The following is a 22,806-nucleotide window of genomic DNA, read 5'->3' as shown; positions in this document are numbered from 1 at the left end:
TCCAATGATGTAACAGACATGCATATACGAGAAGTTTGGCCAAATTGGGGGACTCCGAGCGGAACTTCAAGTCCCCTGAGTGTTTTGCGCCATATATATTTTAGATTGCAAGATTATATATTTAAGATTTACATTTAATATTTAGATTTAAGATTTATGTCTAAGATTTTAATTAAATATTTAGTTCTGGATTTAAACATTCAGGTCTAATACTTATTATTTAACAATAAATATTTAACTTGCTAAATAATCTTATAAATGTGCAAAAAAAAGAAAAAAGTGACTAAAATTTTCTCACCACATTTTAAACACTATGTGGCATTAAATGTGAGTATATGCTGTAATTTTCAGCATGTGCTGCTTTACAAACGGCGCCCCATACCGCACAAGTTGATCCATTGTTCGCACTTTTTCCAATTTTTGGCATCGGAAAACGTATGAAGAAAACATCCTTCATATCTGGACGGTTGTAATGTCGAGAGTCGTTTCTACAAGTACTACAGCAGCAGTGTTTGCTCGGCATGTTCCTTTTTGAAAGATTACCGACAAAAAACAAGCAGTACTAGCATTGGTTGTACGCGAGCGCACTTCTATGTTGACCCACTGCTGGTTTACGATAGTGACGTCATGCAGCCTTGTGGTCTAAAATTAGCATTCGTGCAGTACGCTATTCAATTGGACGTTTTATGCTGTCAATACTGTAGGTATTTGTTTTTTACCTCAATTTTTCTCTTTTACCAACTTTTGCGACACATACTATGTGACCTGGGCTAGCGGTGAATGAGTTAAGCTAATGCTAACGTTTGAGTTGATGTCCACGGTCGTGTCCCTGAAAAGGTTAAAAAAAAAGTCAAAACTGTTAGCTCCACAATGAATTAAATCTAAATTGTATTTTTTTTATGCATTCTATGGTCAAATTAAATGATCTGAACAGCTGAGCTTTATAGCACAGTAAGGTGAGATTCATACACAGTGTGTGAAAGGACCCCCAAAATTGAGAAGCCAACGGGCCTTAGTAGCTTTAATGTACACTTTTGTTAGATAAAACATTTCACCATGAAACATCTTTCCACAAAAACAGTCCCAAGCAAATGAAAGCAAATAGTGCACATGCAAGCACAAGATATATTTTGAGAGCATTTACAATAGCGAAAAGAGAAATTTAACGAGTCAACGGCATTTGTTATGAAAAGGCAGTAAGGTTTTGGTTTTGATTTAAAAAGAAAGAAAAGACCAGTAACTTTTTCCAAAGATGAGGTAGTATGTTCATTCCTAAACTTGACTTCGTATGAGGCGTGTTCTGTTCACTCAAGGCTTAAAATGTCTGATTTAAGCCTTTCCACGTTCGACAATGGCTTTTTAAAGTCCATTAAATAATAATGAGACGCTGTTCGCTACTTTTCTTTTTGTAAAATCAGGCACAGGTATTGTTGATTTGGTTAAACAACATTGGTCCGATGCATCTGAGGATTTTGCTTTTGACATCAAAACAATGTTAGAGTAACAATTTCTACTTTCGTATACTCAAAACAATTTAAGTACACATTTACGTTGGTACCAAAATGACGACATTTACAGAGTAAAATACAAGTGGTATTTCTAAAAAGTGTCAGCATACAAGATCATACAACAAACAAAATGCATTTTCTTTCCTAAGAGAAGTTGAAGATCGCACAGACATGACACTAGCTTAGGCTCTAAGGCACCCAAAACCAAAGTACATGAATACGAAGTGATACGAAGTGCAGTGCTGAGGCCAATTTGAGACCACCGTGAAGTTGGCCCCTAATCAGACGCAAATTTATATTAAATGATGTCAATCACTTGTGCTGTAAAAAGTTTTGTTTGTGCTGCGATCCTGTTTTAGATATTTACAAATTCCTTTATGGTCAATCTGAGGTCAACCAGCCACCCATTTTGAAGAAAAATGGCTAAAAATCATGTCAATCGTTTAGGCTTCGTTTGTGCTGGTTTGTGCTCCTTCGTTATTGAGGTTGTAATTGGGAGTGATGACGTCACGCAGCCCCGATTTCATTTCAAAATGGACCCAAAATTGTGCTATTCGTGTATGCTAAGTTTGTGCTGTAAAACTTTTCGTTTGTTCTACCGTTTTATAGCTATTGAAATGTTAATTTCGAGTGATGACGTAAATCGCAGCTTTTCCGTATCCAACTCCCACGGCTGACGGAGCGTACCAACTCTCTCAATAAGCGAGGGGTGTCCCATCAACTACCGCAAACGTAGAGGTGTGTAGTAACGCGTTACGTTTACTCAGTTACATTTACTTGAGTAACATTTTGAAAACAATGTATTTCTAAGAGTAGCCACACTTTTTACTTTTCTTTGAGTAGATCTGGGAAGAAGAAACGCTACTCTTACTCCGCTACTTTAGGCAAAATTATTAATTACATTTTTCCTCTTTATTCTAGATATTAGATTTGACCTTTTTTTCCAGAGAGGATGCTACGATTCGATTATTGACACATGATCGCGGTATTGACGATGATCACGGTTATCCATACATCATACATTGCTTATTAATAAAGCCAAACAAATTTATGCCCAGGATTTATTTAAAATATCCAAATGATTCAACAGGAACAATGGAAACATGCCCATATGACGAAAAGCTGCCCTTAAACTGTTACTGTTGTACTTAACTTCGAGTAACTTATGTACACCACCAACAATGCACAACTTGACATGGAAATACATGTTAGCGAAGTCGCTAATTAGCATAGCGCTTGGCGCTAACTAGTAACATCTCAAAAACGACAACAATAAAGGCTAAACAGTTTCAAGAGGGTCCGTGTACTCACCTCTGATAGATGGACATGGGACTTAGCAAAACACTTAGGACTTTTTCCAATTAACACGACTTGAACCTACTGCTGAACAACTGAAAGACAAGGAGCAACAAACTATTTCTCTTTCTCTCTCCCTCTAAAAAATAACTTGCGCACAGAAGCGCAACCGCAGGATCCCTGCCTGTCTCATACACAAATTTATTTCCCAGGGTTCTGAAAAGGAGTACCGTAATTTCTCCAATATAACGCGCACTTTTTCCCCCCAAAATCAACTTGTAAAATCATGATGCGCATTATAAACGGGGAAATGGATGGAGACAGAAATATACATATATATTACACATTATATATATATATATATATATATATATATATATATATATATATATATATATATATATATATATATATATATATATATATACATAAACCGATTTTTTTTTATTGACACGGCCACGTTGTGTTGAAGAAACGTATGCAGCGACCCGCTGCCAACCACTATATAATACAAATATAAGATAATTTACTCTGATCGGCTGAATGATTTCATCTGTGTGAAATTCAGCTTTTTTCACTCTTCATAAAGCACAGAATTTAGTTTCTTGGACTCATTTGAGTCAACGTTTATTGCAGCTCCGCAACTCGGACCGTAACAAAGCACAGACTTCCTGTGTCCGTCAACTATATCTGTCCCTCGGGAAACTCAAACCCAAATAACAATAGTTCCTATTGTTACTGTCGCGTTGACAGCGATGAGCTCTCACAGATTTCCGACTTACGTTCTCACTTTCATTTTACCGTATCACTCCATGGAAGAAACACTTATTCATCATGATGAAACGAGCAAGTTATACAGCAGCCTTTAAAAGAAAAGTCACATCTTTTTTGTTTTCTCCTAGATTCTGGTAAGCTGGAGAAGTTGTCAAATCATATTATTACCGTAACTAATGTCAGTTTAAGGTAATGTTTTGAACTACCAATGTGCTATGCTTGTGCTGTGTTTCAACAGTCAGTAAAATGACATTTCTGTATCTGTACACAAGCTCTTGTTTTCTTGTATTCTTCTATTTATTGGTGCTAATACTAGGGTGCGCGTTATAAACGGGTACAATAATTTCCCCTAGATTTTACAAGTAAATTTGGAGTGCCCATTATACACGGGTGCGCCTTATATTCGGGAAATTACGGTAAATCTCTCGCTCAGTAACCAGCAGCATCCATCATAATGTTGTGCGTGCGTCCGTTAAAGGTTACGTTATTGGGGAAAATCATCGTTTTTGAACATTTACAGTATGAATCGTAATCGAATCGTCGCGTGTCGAATCGCGATGCATCTAATAATTGATTTTTTGGCACTACCTTAGTAATAGGTTATAGTACATTATAATAATAACAGTTCATATAGATAACTTCGTGTAAAGGTTTTGGCTACTCTAACCACTTCTGCGCAAACGTCGCAAATGGCATGCCTTCAGGTCCATTTTGCTGTAAATGGGGGCTTGAGATATTATTTTGGAGTGATAACGTGACTCGCATCCCCCCATTTACCACAAAATGGACCCATAGGGGTGCCATTCGTTTGCACTTGTTGTTGGGATACCCCTCTGTTTTTGAGAGAGTTCTTACACTCCGTCAGCTGCGACAGAGGGGCTGCAATTGACGTCATCACTCGAAAACAATATCTCAATAGCTATAAAACAATAGCAGCACAAACGAAAATTTTTACAGAACAAACAAGCATAAATGGATGGCACCATTTCGGGTCCACTTTGCAATAAATGGGGGCGGGGGGGCTGCGTGATGTCATCACTCAAAATTTATATCTCAATAACTATAGCAGCAAAAACAAAACTTCTTACAGTTCAAACCAGAACAAACGAAGCAAGTGACACAATTTTTAGCCATTTTTAATCAAAATGGGGGGCTGGTTGACCTCAGATTGACCTACAGAAGAATTACTGTATATATATACAGTATATATCTTAAAAATGATGATAGCATAAACGAAACTTTTTACAGCACAAACGATTCACATCATTTTTATAAAAATTAGCGTTAGATGGGGGGCCAACTTCACGGTAGTGATTTGAGAGCAGTGCTCATAAACGAGCTCGGCAAATGTGACCTGAGGCCTCAGAAAGTTAGCATGAACAAGAACACATTTTACATTCCAACATGAAGCAACACTTGACGGTAACGTGATTACGCTTAGGATCACCGCTCATTTTAGCTCATCCCATGCCACTGACAGCTTTTGAGATCAATGACACTTGTTGAGTTAAAGTCAACCGACACATTTACCTGCTGTATGAACACAAAGCGGCAGCACAGTGGTCCAAGTGTTTAGCATATTTGCCTCACAGTTGAGAGTTTGAAAGGTGCTATGAAATGATAAACAAGTGACTTTAAAATGATAGCAGACCATATTTTTGACACAAATCCACCAAAATAAAAACGAAAGTAGTCTTCCTTTCTCGGCTGCCTCGGCCCCACCTTCTAAAAAATCTCCAAAAGGATTGATGTCACACCGAGGACAAGCTGCAGCTTTTGCTGTCTGCTAGCACGCTAATCCATAGGCTTTCTATTTTCTTGTTACCACTGAACATTCTGTCATTCTGTCAACATGTACTAGCTAACGCAGTACTAGAAAGCTGGGCATGATCATCAATTGACCTTCAAATTCATTGACAAAAGACCCCACCCCACCCCCATCCATTAATTACAGCTCCTAAGCTGGCAAGCTTTGTGACCCTAGACGTAAACCGGAGTGTTTTAAGTGATTTATCCTGGAGCAAAACAAGTGCAACATCCTCCAAAATTAGGCAAAATCTATCTATCGAGGCAAACGGTTGGGATACTAAGGTGTCCCTTCACAAATTGTTACATGAAAAATAAAAACAAAATATATTCAACGCGCTTATTAGGACGCTATGTTTATTTAAATAGTGGAAGCATCGCATTTTAATGTTAGCTGATTTATAGAATGGACTGCAACAATTTGATATCTGCATCGTAATTTTGGAGTTGGATAGCGTTGCAACAATGAATTAACTCGACTAATTTGATTCGGAAAAATCCCTGAATCAAATTTTGCTGCTTTGAGGATTTGTTTACTTAGCGTGATGTTATAATTGTTTGATTAGGAAGTGTTGCATTTAGTTTTTTTTTGAGTGGATACACTGCCCTCTAATAGCAACAGTAAATTTGCCATAACTCGTCTAACATGGCGGAATCCAGCTGGTCCCTGTTAAGAACAAACACAAGGTATGTTTTTGTTTGAGCTAATATGTTTGTTTATGCATTTGTTTAGTGCTGCAATGATTAATCGATTAACTTGAGGAATTCGATTAGGAAAAAGCTTTGAATCAAAATTTTGCTCCTTCGATTACTCGTTTAATTAAGAGTGGCATTGTAATGGTTTGTTTTGAAAGTGCTAGCATCTAGTGGCAACAGTGAATATGGCATAACTCATTTAACATGGCTGAATTAAGCTGCTCCCTGTTAAGACCAATATAAGCTAAATAATATATAATAAAACTACATTCGTATTTTAGTTACGTATTAGTTAGGTATATTTTGCCGTTTTTGAGGGACTATGTGTTTGAACAATTTGTTAAAAGTTTTGTTAAAAAAAAAAAAAAGTAAGCATTTTATTGCATTTAAGCTAGCAGACTTTGTCGAAGTTAGCCAGTTCTTTGTTCTTTTGTTGTCATTGAGTCCTCATTGATTTTTTTTTTTCAAATACTGTTTAATGCTAATCTCAGGTATTTTATGTTAAAATCCAAGTACAATTCTGCACTATGAAGAAACACTCTTGAATTTTATCTTGTATACGTCTTTAATGCTCTTTTGAATGTGCAAACTTAGCAAGCCTTTGTTTAACATCTCCTAAAATTTATTCTGCAACGCATTAAATGTTCCTAATCCGATTACTTGAATATTGGAACTAACTAGTTGATAGATTAATTGTCTACAAAAATAATCGATAGCTGCAGCACGACATTTGTTATTTAGTTTGGATTTAGTGGGAATATGTGTTTCAACGATTTATTAAGAGCATAATTTTTTTTTTTTAGCATTTAAGCTAGAGGAATTTTGCTTTGCAAGTTAGCCAATTGTTCTTTGTTGTACATAGAACCTCATTTATTTATTTATTTTTGTATCATTTGAGGCTAGGGTCAGGTGTTTTGTTTATAAATGCTTTTATTGCTCATGTGAAATAAAAGAGCAGTTCTGCATCGTTTGAAAAAAAAAAAACACTAAGGAATTTTATTTTGCATTCGCATCTAATGCGCTTTTGAAAGTGTAATCTTAACAAGACAAAACAACTATTATTGCTAACATAAACACTTGTTTGTTTAACATATTCTAAAATTTATTCTGCAACGCATTAAATGCTCATAATCCGGTTACTCGATTATTTGAACTAACTAATTGATAGATTAAACGATAGCCGCAACCCTCGAGTTGGATAATATCGGGATATCAGCTACTGGTAAAGTAATTATCGGACAAGTCCAGTTTTTACCGTTTATGACGTCACTCTCTGCTGCCACAGCACCCTTCGTTGCCACAGCCACTTGTCAGGTGTGTCAATAATATGCCCAGTCTGGACAGGCCCAAATCTGATTTGGAAACTTGCTAAAGATAGTGTGAACAATCAGCCTTGAAAATCAAATTTGAGCAGGAATCCGATTGGAATCAGACATGCCTGCAGTCTGAACGCAGCCTAACAACGGTCTCTAGAATGTATGATTGGTCAATGGCCGTTTAGGAGGTGGAGTTTGCGAAAGGTCAGTTGCTGACAAAAAGTGGGCGTTCCCTGAGGCATTGTTTTGCATGGAATACCTATGAAATGGTAAAAGACAGCAAGAGTACAGTCATTTTTTGACATGGTCACCATTTCGTAGCACCTTTAACGTACGACTCACAGTTTTGGCCTTCTTAGGTGGGATTTGCATAGGAAAATGTGCTGATTTTCTGTCTTTAACATTTATCGCACAGCAGTGTTTCATTTCTTAATCTATTTTCTTACAGAACACGTGCACCAATTCTGCTCTGCGTCTTTCTGACCGCGTTTGTGAGATGAGGGACTACTTTTTTTTTCCTGATACGATACGAAGACCACCTGCAACATCCCTTTAGTTCCTTTTTGTATGTCTGGGATCCACCGATGCTGCGCCAGACAACACGTCACGAAACGAATTGACACTGATGACACGGCCATGTTTTCCCTGTTGAAAGAAAGCCACACATACTTTCAGGTACACTTGACAGTGTTTAGTTTTTCGTCTGATGGGAAGCATGCACCTCGTGATGAGTACCTGCAGTAGTGTAGTAGTCGTCGCAAGCTTCTCAGAAGTTCAGCTTATCGGAGGTGTAAACACTGGCGAAAGTGGAGTCAGACGAGAGCGGAGGGTCGGAGGAAAAGCGAAACCCTTTCAGCTCAAACTTGGGGTCGTCATCCGAAGGCGGAAAAGCGAGTGCCACGGACGGAGCAGGAGCGACCTCATGTCCAGGCTGGGAAGACTGTAAAACACCATTTTTCAGGTCGAATGAAGAAATTGGTTGGCATTAGATTTTTTACTCAATTAAGACATATGGCCATAACATGAAATTAAAAGTCAAGTACTGGTACTGGACACAAAAAAAATGCAGTTGCTGAGTAGGAGTGTGACAAAATATTGAAATGGTGATATATTGTGAAAGTTTGTATCCCAAAACATTATCGATATGCTCCTGCCAATAATCAATATACTGGTCCTTCTAAAAGAAATTAGCATATTGTGATAAAGTTCATTATTTTCTGTAATGTACTGATAAACATACAAACTGATAAATGTAGTTCAAACGTTTTATGTTTTAATATTAATGACTTTGGCAAAAAAAAAGTCCAGAAGAAACAAAAATCCCTATCTAAAAAAATTAGCATATCATGAAAAGGTACTCTAAAAAAGCTACTAACCTAATCATCTGAATCAACGAATTAACTCAAAACCCTTGCGAAAGCTTCCTAAGGCTTTTAAAAGCTCCCAGCCTGGTTCATTACTCAAAACCGCAATCATGGGCAAGACTGCCGACCTGACTGCTGTCCAGAAGGCCATCATTGACACCCTCAAGCAAGAGGCTAAGACACAGAAAGCAATTTCTGAGCGAATAGGCTGTTCCCAGAGTGCTGTATCTAGGCACCTCAGTGGGAAGTCTGAGAGAAGGAAAAAGTGTGGCAGGAAACGCTCCACAACCAGAAGAGGTGACCGCACCCTGAAAAAGATTGTGGAGAAGGGCCGATTCCAGACCTTGGGGGACCTGCAGAAACAATGGACTGAGTCTGGAGCAGAAACATCCAGAGCCACCGTGCACAGGCGTGTGCTGGAAATGGGCTACAGGTGCCGCATTCCCCAGGTCAAGCCACTTTTGAACCTGAAACAGCGGCAGAAGCACCTGACCTGGGCTACAGAGAAGTAGCACTGGACTGTTGCTCAGTGGTCCAAAATACTTTTTTCAGATGAAAGCAAATTTTGCATGCCAGGTGCCAAGTCAGCAGCTGGTGTTGGTCTACTGTGTTTTATCAAGGGCAGGCTCAATGCAGCTAGCTATCAGGAGTTTTTGGAGCACTTCATGCTTCAATCTGCTGAAAAGCTTTATGTAGATGAAGATTTCACTTTTCAGCACGACCTGGCACCTGCTCACAGTGCCAAAACCACTGGTAAATGGTTACATTACAGAAAATAATGAACTTTATCACAATATGCTAATTTTTTGAGCAGGACTAGTACAGGTAGTCCCTAATTTACAAACGAATTCCGTTCCTACGCTGGTGACGTGACCCGTATTTCCGCGTAAATATGAATTCACCCTTTAAGTACCCTTAAATACCCTCTAAATCTCAAAATAACTATCCAAAAACATGTATTATACGTCATTGTACTGTTCTCGGCAAGACGTTGGAGCTAAATGCTAGCTAGACAGCGGGCTAAGCTGTATCTATTTCCCTCTCTCGAGTGCGCGACTTCTTTGTGGGAGCAAATGCGCTCTTATTTGTGTGCGCATGCGTAAGTGCTACCTTCCTGCGCCAAACATTATAATCAAATACACATTTCAGCAAAGTGCAGAACAGTCATATTAATAAAATAAAGTAAAAAGGAAGATACTGTGAGGTACTGTTTACGTGGGGGAAAAAAAACCCAAAAAAAGACCACTGGAGACAAAATGGCAGACAAGTCGAAATCACGTCTGTCAGGTATGTCGTAACCCGGGGACCACCTGTGTCTTTGTTACAGTGGTATGAAAAAGTATCTGAACCTTTTGGAGTTTCTCACATTTCTGCATAAAATCACCATCAAATGTGATCTGATCTTTGACTAAATCACACAGATGAAAAAACAGTGTCTGCTTTAACTAAAACCACCCAAACATTTACGGGTTTTCATTTTTTAATGAGAATAGCATGCAAAAAAAAATCACAGAAGGGGGAAAAATAAGTAAGTGAACCCTCTGCCTAATAGGACTTAAAGAGCAATTGAAACCAATTTTTACCAAACAATTTAAGTCATGCGTGTGCCCAATCACTGATGAGTGGTTTAAAGCTGCCCTGCCACCTATAAAACACACACCTGGTAAGAATTGTCTTGATGAGAAGCATAGTCTGATGTGCATCATGGCTTGATCAAAAGAGCTGTCTGAAGACCTACGATCAAGGATTGTCGACTTGTATAAAGCTTGTATAAAGTAGGGTTGGGAATCTCTGCCATGAAGCCGATTCGATATGTATCTAGATACACAGGTTACGATTCGATTAAAAAACGATACATTTTTAAAGCCAAGCGATTCGATACGATTCGATAGTTTAAGAACGATACGGTTCGATACAGAGTGAAAACGATACGATAGTAAACATTTGTGTGTGTTCGTACAGTATTTTAAACATATAAAAAAAGATTAAATTAAAAAACAAAATTTCATACCAATGTTATGTTTTATTTTTTTATGAAAAAAAAATAAAGCTTACAATATGACCGTCATTTTGTTGGATGGGATTGATAATAAAATAAAACTCTAGTGACAGATAACAATAAAGTGCAGTAATTTAATTACTGCATTTCCTGGTGTTTTGAACACAATAGGTAAGTAATTTAAGTACAAACTTTCAACGTAAACATCTTGCAAGCAAAAAATATTCATTATATGCAGCAGCTCTAGAAAAAAATAATTAAACCTGCTAGTGTTATCATAAATAAATAATAAATTATGCGTTACCACTGGTATAAATGGGGGAATAAAAACATGGCATTTTAGACAGACGGGCCTATAATCATTACTTTAACCTTATACACAGCAAAGTCTTATCCCTGTGATTCCACATTTTTTTATTCCTCATCACTGTCTATATCTTTTTTGAAGGGCAGATTTTTCTTGAGGAAGATCAACTGATCCACATGTTCATGTTTAAGTAGACTGCGTTTCGTGAAAACAATATGCCGCCCTTTCCACCATTGTAGTGGGTTATTTTTCAGGGTTAAAAACACGATGTCTGTACCGCTTCACACTAGCTCTGTCCCATGCGAACAGGTCTGGCTGCCTTCGTCACGTCAAAGTCCGACTTTTGTTTTTCTGGGTGCATTGAAAATCAATCGCTGCACGTCGCTGGCGTGGTGCGCAAACCGTCCATTGTTTTCGCATGTTGCTTCGTTGTCACTACTAGTTTCGTTTTGGGCTGTGAAGAAAACGCTACGGAGCGTGCGTTTCAGTGCTTTTGTTAGCTCTCGCGTTGTTATGACACGCCCTTGACGATCGGGTAATGACGGCGACTACTAGCGGTTCTGCTGAAATGAATGGGAAGTTGAGGCAACCACGACGGTGGTCACAATCTAAGTGCACTGTGTGGTGAATGACACAAGCGCAGCATGTGAGGTAAAAGCTAAATCATTATCGTATTAAGCAATGCATTGAACTAGGCATTAGAAGCAGATTCTTGTGCTCGCGACAGCCGAATTCTATGTCTACTATCGGTTCATTGATTATTTAATGGCTAATTACTGTCGAATGGTAACTTTACTATCGATACAGCTGTATCTCTCACCTGTAAAACCGGATATCCGGTCGTATCGGTTTATCGTTCTCAAGCTTAGTATAAAGGACACAAAACCATCTCTAAAAGTCTGGATGTTCATTAATCGACAGTCAGAGAAGTTGTCTACAAATGGAGAGAATTTGGCATTGCTGCTTCTCTCCCAAGGAGTGGCCGTCCACCAAAGATGACGCCAAGAGTTCAGTGCAGAATACTCAGAAAGGTAAAAAAGGACTCTAGAGTGTCAGCTAAAGACTTACAGAAATCACTGGCAAAGTCAAATATCTCTGTGCACACATCAACTATATGTAAAACTATGGCCAAGAATGGTGTCATGGAAGAACTCCACGGAGGAAGCCACTACTGTTTAAAAAAAACAAAACATTGTTGCTCGTTTAATGTCCGCAAAAGGCACTTGGACACTCCACAGAGGTTTTGGCAAAATATTTTGTGGACTGATGAAACCAAAGTTGAATTGTTTGGGAGTAACACACAACGTCATGTATGCAGGAAAAATGGGACACCTCACCAACATGAACACCTCATCCCACCTGTGAAGCATGGTGTAGGGAGCATCATAGTTTTGGGCTGTTTTGTTGCCTCAGGGCCTGGACAACTTGCAATCATTAATGGAAGAATGAATTCAAACGTTTATCAGGATGTTTTGCAGGAAAACCCGAGGCAGTCTGTCAGACAGTTGAAGCTAAAAAGAGGATGGATGATGCAACGAGACAATGATCCAAACCAGAAGTATATCAATTTCAGAATGGTTTCAGAAGAACAAAATACACATTCTGGAGTGGCCAAGTCAAAGTCCAGACATGAACCCCAATTGAGATGCTGTGGCATGACCTAAAGACAGCGATTCATGACAGACATCCCAGGAATTTGACTGAACAAAGGCAGTTTTGTAGAAAAGAATGGGCCAAGATTAGTCCTGATCGATGTGCCAGACTGATCTGTAGCTACAGGAAGCCTCTGTTTGAAGTTATTGCTGCCAAAGGGGGGTGCCACAAAATATTAAATGTGATGGTTAACTTACTTATTTTTCCCCCCTTCTGTCATTGTTTGCATACTATCCTCGTTAAAATATGAAAACTTATAAAAGTTTGGGTGGTTTTAGTTGAAGCAGACAGTTTTTTTCATCTGTGTGATTTTGACCAAGATCAGATCGCATTTGATGATTATTTTTTAATGCAGAAATTTGAGGATTTCCAAAAGGTTCAGATACTTTTTCATACCACTGTAACTCAATAGCTGCCATTGATGTCGCTAGACGCCCAGTCCACTTAGACTGGGAGGGGTGAATTAACGTTCGTTCATTCGGACCAGAGTATTCACAGCTAGTCTTTTTAATTTTCGAGGCATTTACAGGTCCCTTTCTGTTCATTTTAGGGCATTTACAGGTCACTTCCTGTTGAGTTTGAGTCACAGCCTACTCATTTGAAGAGATTCCCGGGTCACTACGTGTTCCGTAACCCAAGATCAACTGAAGGTGACCCATAAATGCTCAAAAATCAACAGGAATTGACTGAAAATCAACAGCAAATCACAAATGCCCAAAAATTAAATTCATTGGTTGCCATTGACCTAATCCATTTGAAGTGGGAGGGATGGTAGCCCTCCCAGTTCAAATGACTTGGACGTCTACTCGTGATAAACTAATTAATTCACCGCCGAAGGGTGTTTCTGTTTATTACTTATACACACAGTAAAATACTGTAGAATTATTTCCTGATCCACGTATCAATAATTGATATCGTAGACTTCACTATCAGTTGACGGGACACGGGGCTCAGGGTCGATCCGTAGGGGGCCTATTTTCAAAAACGTAAAATTCAAATATTTTCGAAACCAAAGCCACGAGCAACCCAAAACCAAAATGGGTTAGGGATATATGAGTCTCCATGAGCAGCGACATCAAAAATTCAAAGTCATTCCCTAATAAAATCCCGAATTTTTTTTTTTTAATTCAAGTATAACAAAACTTAAAATATATAAAAGTTAGAAAAATTCTCAAATTATATGCTAGATGCACAAAAAACACCAAATCCAGAGATAATCACCTATATTTTCAGGATCAACGGCAATTTTTAACATCCAGAGATAATCACCTATATTTTCAGGATCAATGGCAATTTTTAAAATATAAGTTTTTGCCCAAAATAGCAACTTAATTTTTTTTTCTAATCGCTAATAAATCACCTAATTTTCAAATAGGAAACTTAATACTTGAGGAAAGCATGCAGAATCATCTTAATTTTACTCAAAACAAGCAAAATTTTCATTTTTCTGCATAAAATCACAACTTATTTAGGTTGAATTCCGCTATTGTGTAGAGATACAAAATCCAACATGGCGGCCGTCACAAAACAAAGAGCTTTTGAAGTTGAAAATTCTTGTAAATAAATGCTTAAATCACGGAATTTTTACAGATATGAACGTAAAACAGTTTAGATTCTTGGTCAAAAGCAAAAAACGGGCAGTTTATCGTTCATATTTCAAGCAATAGTTACGGTATTGTGTAATCCAACATGGTGGCAGTCTTGAAACTGAGCTTTTAATGTTGAAAATTCTTGTAAATAAATGCTTAAATCACGGAATTTTTACAGATATGAACGTAAAACAGTCTAGATTCTTGGTCAAAAGCAAAAAACGGGCAGTTTATCGTTCATATTTCAAGCAATAGTTACGGTATTGTGTAATCCAACATGGTGGCAGTCTTGAAACTGAGCTTTTAATGTTGAAAATTCTTGTAAACAAATGCTTAAATCGCGGAATTTCTATAGATACGAACATAAAGTCTAGATTCTTGGTTAAAAGCAAAAAATGGGCAGTTATCATTCATTTTACGATCCAAAGTTACACTAATGTTATCCATTGATTGTTTGTCACAAAGTTTCTAAGTGCCTGCATTGTGCTATTTTAATATTACCTTGAACCTTCCACGAAATCACTTTTGAGCCACTCCTGCCTGCTTGTATGCAGTAAAACCTTCGCCCTATTTCCACCTAAATCCGGTGTTAGAACGCAGCGTGCGTTTGAGTTTATCACAGTGAAAGCCAACTCAACGCTCTGCCTGGGTCGGCCCCCTACGGGAAGGTGTGGCGCAATGTCTGTAGGAGCTCTCTTGTCAACTGATGGTGGAGTCTATGTTCATATACTGTATATCCATATTGTGAGATAATCGTTATCATGAGCCTTGTATCGCAATTCACATCGTGTCGTGAGCTACCCAGAAGTACCTCACTATTGTTGAATGAGCGTGTGGGTGTTTACCTCAAGCTGTGTCGGGTTTGGATCGGGATGGATATCCACTCTGTTGTACGCCTGAAAGCAAAACTGTGTGTTAAGTACTGCCGGGCTGAAGAGAATATGCACTTACAAGCTACAACTATCCAGTAAGATGCACTATGACATATCAATTTTGGTAAAAGACCCGCATTATACCATGAGTGCAGTAAACGAGCAACACATGATTGTAGGATCAGCTTTCAAATGTTAAATAATACATACATCACATACAAAATCCTAATACCTCCAATTTCTGAGTAAATTCACTTGTGTCGACACCAAATCTAAAAAAAAAAAAAAATGCTTGAAAATATTTTTTGAAATAACAAATGAGTAACGAATGACTTTTAAAAAATCTTTTATGACCATATTGAATCTCGAATAACACAGTTCAAATTTAATTTGTGTCATTTTTGTTGGTATTTGATAGTTTGTTTCTTTGTTGTCTTTTGTAACTGTGAGAACATTTGTTTTAATAAACACAGAATTACAGATATGACTTATTATTTGTGGAACATGTGTCCGACAACATGCACACAACCCTATTACCATCACCATTTTAGCATAAAGTAGAAGAAAATGCCAGTTTTCGTCAGACTAGACGAGATGCCTAGTGATCGTCACACACTAAATATAACTCGTAGTGTTAGCATAGCATTCACATTAGGCTAAAGCTAACACCGAGCGTCCTCATACTCTTGGGGAACCTCTTTTTACATACATTTCGTGGTGTCCGAGTGGGTATAATTAATTGAAAACAGTATAGTGTTTTCTTGCTGAGCGTGTATCATCACCAAGTTGGCCTTGTAGACGCTACAAGTGCTCCTCTGTCATTGTTCCTTCGAAATAGTTGGAAACCTTTGTTTATTTATTTTTGGAGTAAACCCGCCGGAGGAGCTGGCTGAAGTGGCTGGGGAGAGGGAAGTCTGGGCTTCCCTGCTAAAGCTGCTGCCCCCGCGACCCGACCCCGGACTAAGCGGAAGATAATGGATGGATGGATGGATGTTTGAATTTTACAAACGAAAACATTTTTAGTAAACGTCGACTAAAACTAGACGAAAGTAGTTTTGAGTCATCATCAACAAAAACTAGACGAAGACAATTTTGAGAAGACTAAAATATTTATTAGGCTAATAAATATTATTGTCCAAAAGACTAAGACACAAATTAAAAGGGCTTCCAAAAAGAACACTGCTTTGATTGAATATCGGCTACAAGAACTAGCTTCTACTCCTAAGAAAAAGCTAACGGTACATACAGATTTGCAGGGGTGGAAATTACTCTCGTTACTGTCTGTAAGCCGTATTTTGGTGACTTATTTTTTTTTTTGTATTTGTATTAAATCAGTAATTTCACTTAAAGTACATTTAGTTGCTTGGTACGTCGCTCTACAATCAAAAGCTGAAATGTGTCAATCATCATTTAGCCTATTAAACACTAGCGGTAGTGTGCTGTGGCAACTCATTGTGTAAGTGAGGGGCTGTTCTCAGCGTGAGCATCAAAGCGTGAGTGGATTTGAATGGACTCAATGAAGCAGTTTTCTACGTTATTCTTGTTTAAAAATAATTCACATTATGAAAGTGGCACGGTGTAAAAGTAACATGTTTGGAACTTTTTTTGGATAACCGATCAAAATCAAGTGACTCGGACTCGAGTGCAAAAATATGCGATCAGGACATCCTTAACATTTTAAGAATAATAATAAATATTCTTAAGTATGCAGTAAAATTACTGCATTTACTGACGAGGTATAAAATTAAAACAAACCAGGCAGTTTGAAAATCGGTCGAAAACGGAGACTTCAAGCTTTAAATATGTGATATCTATGACCGTCACAGACATAGTAAATATAAAAGTATATGTATATGCTACTATTACAATACTGTATATGTATAAGGGATATCCCGATTCGACCACGTGATCGGAAATCAGGCTGATCGTGCCCTTTTTCAGAAGATCAGAATCGGGTGTAATGGATCGGATTCTTAATAAAAAAAAAATTTTTTTTTAATTATTTTGCTTTATGCTCGTACAGCCTCTCACTCTCCTTCCAGCTGCTTTTCTTGGTCAGCAGTGCACTGGAATTTGCTTGTTAAAGTTAACAATTATTGACAGGCTTTGAAGCTTTGATCTTGCCAGAGAGCTTAGTAGCGATACCTTCAGAGGCGCCGAATGTGTCAATCATCATTTAGCTTGTTAAACAATAGCTGTACTGTGCTGTGGCAACTCATTGAATGTTTGTGTCAGTGAGCGGCTGTTCTTAGCAGAGTGGGCGGATTTGAGAGGACTCATTCAATGAAGCATTTTTATAAAAACAAACATTTTTGTATGTTATTCTTGTTTAAAAATGATGCACATTATGAAGGCGGTACGGTGGGACAGTAACATGTTTAAAAACTTTTTTTTTTTCAGTATCGGATCGGGACTTGGTATCGGCAGATTCTCAAAATCAGGTGACTCGGGTGCAAAAATATGTGATCGGGACATCCCTAATATATATACTGTACATACACACACATTATATATACAGTATATATATACATATATATATCAGTGGGGAGAACAAGTGTTTGATACACTGCCAATGGGAAAACACATTGGCAGTGTATCAAATACTTGTTCTCCCCACTGTATATATACACAGTATAGGTACAGTGCCTTGCAAAAGTATTCGGCCCCCTTGAACCTTGCAACCTTTCGCCACATTTCAGGCTTCAAACATAAAGATAGAAAATTTTAATTTTTTGTCAAGAATCAACAACAAGTGGGACACAATCGTGAAGTGCAACAAAATTTATTGGATAATTTAAACTTTTTTAACAAATAAAAACCTGAAAAGTGGGGCGTGCAATATTATTCGGCCCCCTTGCGTTAATACTTTGTAGCGCCACCTTTTGCTCCAATTACAGCTGCAAGTCGCTTGGGGTATGTTTCTATCAGTTTTGCACATCGAGAGACTGACATTCTTGCCCATTCTTCCTTGCAAAACAGCTCGAGCTCAGTGAGGTTGGATGGAGAGTGTTTGTGTACAGCCGTCTTCAGCTCTTTCCACAGATTCTCGATTGGATTCAGGTCTGGACTTTGACTTGGCCATTCAAACACCTGGATACGTTTATTTTTGAACCATTCCATTGTAGATTTGGCTTTATGTTTTGGATCATTGTCCTGTTGGAAGATAAATCTCCGTTCCAGTCTCAGGTCTTGTGCAGATACCAACAGGTTGTCTTCCAGAATGTTCCTGTATTTGGCTGCATCCATCTTCCCGTCAGTTTTAACCATCTTCCCTGTCCCTGCTGAAGAAAAGCAGGCCCAAACCATGATGCTGCCACCACCAGGTTTGACAGTGGGGATGGTGTGTTCAGGGTGATGAGCTGTGTTGCTTTTACGCCAAACATATCGTTTTGCATTGTGGCCAAAAAGTTCAATTATGGTTTCATCAGAGCACCTTCTTCCACATGTTTGGTGTGTCTCCCAGGTGGCTTGTGGCAAACTTTAAACGAGACTTTTTATGGATATCTTTGAGAAATGGCTTTCTTCTTGCCACTCTTCCATAAAGGCCAGATTTGTGCAGTGTACGACTGATTGTTGTCCTATGGACAGACTCTCCCACCTCAGCTGTAGATCTCTGCAGTTCATCCAGAGTGATCATGGGCCTCTTGGCTGCATCTCTGATCAGTTTTCTCCTTGTTTGAGAAGAAAGTTTGGAAGGACGGCCGGGTCTTGGTAGATTTGCAGTGGTCTGATGCTCCTTCCATTTCAATATGATGGCTTGCACAGTGCTCCTTGAGATGTTTAAAGCTTGGGAAATCTTTTTGTATCCAAATCCGGCTTTAAACTTCTCCACAACAGTATCTCGGACCTGCCTGGTGTGTTCCTTGGTTTTCATAATGCTCTCTGCACTTTAAACAGAACCCTGAGACTATCACAGAGCAGGTGCATTTATACGGAGACTTGATTACACACATTTGGATTCTATTTATCATCATCGGTCATTTAGGACAACATTGGATCATTCAGAGATCCTCACTGAACTTCTGGAGTGAATTTGCTGCACTGAGAGTAAAGGGGCCGAATAATATTGCACGCCCCACTTTTCAGTTTTTTATTTGTTAAAAAAGTTTAAATTATCCAATAAATGTTGTTCCACTTCACGATTGTGTCCCACTTGTTGTTGATTCTTGACAAAAAAAATTAAATTTCATATCTTTATGTTTGAAGCCTGAAATGTGGCGAAAGGTTGCAAGATTCAAGGGGGCCGAATACTTTTGCAAGGCACTGTATATACATACTAGTATATACAGTATGTATAGTTGCCTCTACCACCTGCGCGCAAAGTAACTGAGTAACGTGTACTTTGAGTGAACAACCACTACGTTTTTATTTAAGTACATTTTTACACCAGTACTTCTACGTGACTAAAATTTAATCAATGTAACAAGACAACACTTGCGCAGATGTTTTTTGTACCCAAGAATGAAATAAAATGTAATCAAATTGTTCAAATTATGCGTTCTGCAGATAGTTTCCTCTTTCAGTCTTTCAAAGTGATAAATTTTCATGTTTTTAAATGATAGTCATCACGTTTTTATACAATAGTTTTCTCGTTTTTACATGATAATTATCATGTTTTCACATAACAGTTCTCATGTAAAAACAGGAAACTGGACCTTTTTGTTTTTGAGTGGCAGTGATACGCTTCCTTAACTAAAGGCTTACTTTTTAAGAATTTTTAAGCTACAATATAGTGCTACAACCACATTAATAAACACCATAAAGACATTACAGGTGGTCCTGAGGAGGCGGGCGCTGGTGTTCGTGCAGGCGCAGGGGACGGTTGCCTTGGGAAGATTGAATTCGCCGGCTGGTATGAGTACGTTGCAGTAGGTGGTGCCGGGGGGTAAGCTGGTCCTGTAGATTGATTTGTGCCCTGCAATTAGAAGTAGGACTTTTAAAAACCGACATGTGATTCTGTATGCTCGTTTGAGGGTGTACCTACATGGTAATACACAGCTGGTGCTGCCGCCGCTTCCTGAGTCGATGCAGGAGATTTGGAAGTTTTCTTTTTACAACAGCATTTTCTTACGCAGCAACAGCAGATGCCCACCGCAACAGCAAGAGCCGCCAAAAGGACAACGTAAACATACGCAGGCGTTTGTACTGTAAAAACAGAGCGATGACGAATGCGTTATATGGCAAAAAATGTAGACGAAAAACCAAACTTCTCACCCTCTTCGACCTCCACGTTGGCCCAAAACACCAAGTTTCCATCTGTGTCTCGGAATTTATAAACGCCAGAATCGTGTAACTTTATAGGATCAATTTGCATGCCCTCGTCATCGAAGAAAACTCTTTCCTCAAAAAACGATCCTGATGATATTTCGTTGTTTTTGTACTGATGTCCAGATTTCATCAACACTCTGGGTTTGTTGTAGTAATCGTCGTCCCTACTCGGTTCGAAGGTGACATCCCATGGAGTAAAGCTCAGTGGGTATCGCATCACGAAATGAGTTTCCTCCTTGGGTACATAGTTTTTTGTGTGCTCTGTGTGGGATGAAGAAAGGAGAATCTAAGGCAATTTCAATATAAACGGGCCTGAAACGATTTATCCAAAACAGATGCACGCTAAGGCAATTAGCTCAATTAACATTGTTCCGTAATCTATATCTGCTACCAATACCCACCTGTGACTGTGAGTTTTTTCCTCGACAATAAAGTGTAGTCTTTTTGTCGAACATTGTAGTAGCCACTGTCAGCCTGTGTAAGCTCTGAAATTTCCCAGGCATTATTTCTCATCCGGCCCCTGGATGTGCCACCAGTCTGAGAGTTGCTGCGATTCCACAGGATTACCAGCTCCGGTTGGTCAATTTGATAAAATTCCAGGATTTCTGCATGACTGGGAAGAATGATGCGATACGTAGCATGGTAATACCTCTGCGCCGCGTCAGCACACTCTGCAGTAGTAAAAGACAGAAAATAACGGTTAGTCTGCTTAAAATGCCACTATGGAGAATTTTTCTACCCGCAACTTTTGCTATACATCGGAATAACAACATACTAAGAGTGTAACAGTTAGGCCTGTGGCGATAACAAATTTTAGTGTGCGATAATTTATTTCCTAAATTATTATATGATATGCGGTATTATTGCGCCCCGTCCCAAATTACAAAAAAAAAAAAATACAATAACACTGTGAGAATACAGCATATATTAATAGATCAAGTACACCAATTTAAACGCAATAAATGTTTACTCTTGAATTAGAAAATACTTTTTAAGAAATCACAACTAAAAACAATAGACCATGCCTCTTTGAAGTAAAAGACAACAATACCGCACAGAAACACAGAATAAATGTATTTTTCAAGAAAAAAAAATTGCACTAAATAACTTAAGCATCTAGGCAAATGAAAACTTTTCCCCTCGTAGCTTCTGCTGTGGTGTTCTATGTGTAATATTGTGATTGGATGTTTTCCGAGGCACCATGAAGCACACGCAACGGTGTTGTTTTGTTCATGTGACACGGCAGTGAGAGAGGCAGTGTCGCTACACAGCCTGCCGGGAGCCACACGTTGAAGTGTTGGGGATTTTATGGGTGAAACTTGGTAATATAACAAGGGTCGCCATGCAGAAATTGCAGACATCAAGGAGAGGTCGAGATTTTCTTTTCCATTTTTCTTTGTTTGGATCGATTATTTATCATCTAACATATCGGAGAAAATGCGACAGTAACAAAAAAAAAAAAATACAATTAAGCCATTGTTATGAGGTAGATATCCATGACTTTTTTACAGACGCCATTTTTTTCATTGTGACATAATTTTTTAAAAAGTTTAAAATATGTGAGTGAATATTTTTTTAGTCTTTTTTTAAAACGAAATATGAGACATCAATTAATGATTCTAAGCTAAAACGACAGACATTTTGAATAATAAATATAATTAATTACCTTCGTTTTATGGCTGGGTTGAAAAAAAAAAAAGCGGTTGCGCAACGTCTGTAAACATGGGTTTTCAGGGTAAAATGGATAAAATTAAAAATAGTTCGGGGGCTTAATGCGCCATGAATCTGCTATGGCAACATATAGACATGTTGTTCTATTTAACACAACAGTTTTTTTGGCTTAAAATACAGCATTTTCTTTTAAAGAGGAGTGCAAGAGCAGAAACTGCTTTTTCAGTTTTGTCTGTGTTTTCCGCCATATATTCACTCTCACACTCCTACATTTTCAATCTCACATTCATACATTCTCCTCTCACATACAGTACATTCATAATTCTCCTCTCACATACATATATTCACTCTCTCTCTCTCTCTCACTCACACACACACACACACACACACATATTCTCTCACATACATATATATTCACTCTCACACACACATATATACTCCTCTCACATTCATACATTCTCCTCTCATATACATCTAAATTTCACTCATACACATACATACTGGGCTGGGGGTGCGACTTATACTCTGGAGCGACTTATGTGTGAAATTATTAACACATTATTATATCATTTCACATGTTATTTTGGTGTTTTGGAGTGACACTGATTGTTTGGTGAACTTGATAGCATGTTCTTTATGCTATAGTCATCTGAATAACTCTTAATAGCTATGTTATGTTAACATACT

At 38.2% G+C, this 22,806-nt stretch overlaps 1 protein-coding gene across 2 annotated transcripts in view; it reads right to left on the bottom strand.

Moving 5' to 3' along the window:
• Positions 1-1,006: 1,006 nt before the first annotated feature.
• LOC130924167 (uncharacterized) overlaps positions 1,007-22,806 on the bottom strand; it is a 34,780-nt gene continuing 12,980 nt past the window's right edge. For both annotated transcript variants that reach the window (XM_057850570.1, XM_057850569.1), the window contains 7 exons: positions 20,850-21,119; positions 20,395-20,709; positions 20,165-20,325; positions 19,952-20,095; positions 15,154-15,204; positions 8,132-8,336; positions 1,007-8,041 (listed from right to left, as the gene is read on the bottom strand). In XM_057850570.1, coding sequence (XP_057706553.1) covers positions 8,163-8,336; positions 15,154-15,204; positions 19,952-20,095; positions 20,165-20,325; positions 20,395-20,709; positions 20,850-21,119 — 1,115 coding nt within the window. In that variant the 3' untranslated portion in view covers positions 1,007-8,041; positions 8,132-8,162. The remainder of the gene's footprint in view (positions 8,042-8,131; positions 8,337-15,153; positions 15,205-19,951; positions 20,096-20,164; positions 20,326-20,394; positions 20,710-20,849; positions 21,120-22,806) is intronic.

This window comes from Corythoichthys intestinalis, chromosome 11, assembly GCF_030265065.1.
Source record: "Corythoichthys intestinalis isolate RoL2023-P3 chromosome 11, ASM3026506v1, whole genome shotgun sequence".
Taxonomy (NCBI): domain Eukaryota; kingdom Metazoa; phylum Chordata; class Actinopteri; order Syngnathiformes; family Syngnathidae; genus Corythoichthys; species Corythoichthys intestinalis.
Note: the sequence above shows the minus strand (reverse complement) of the source record. Positions and strands in the feature narration are given on the sequence as shown.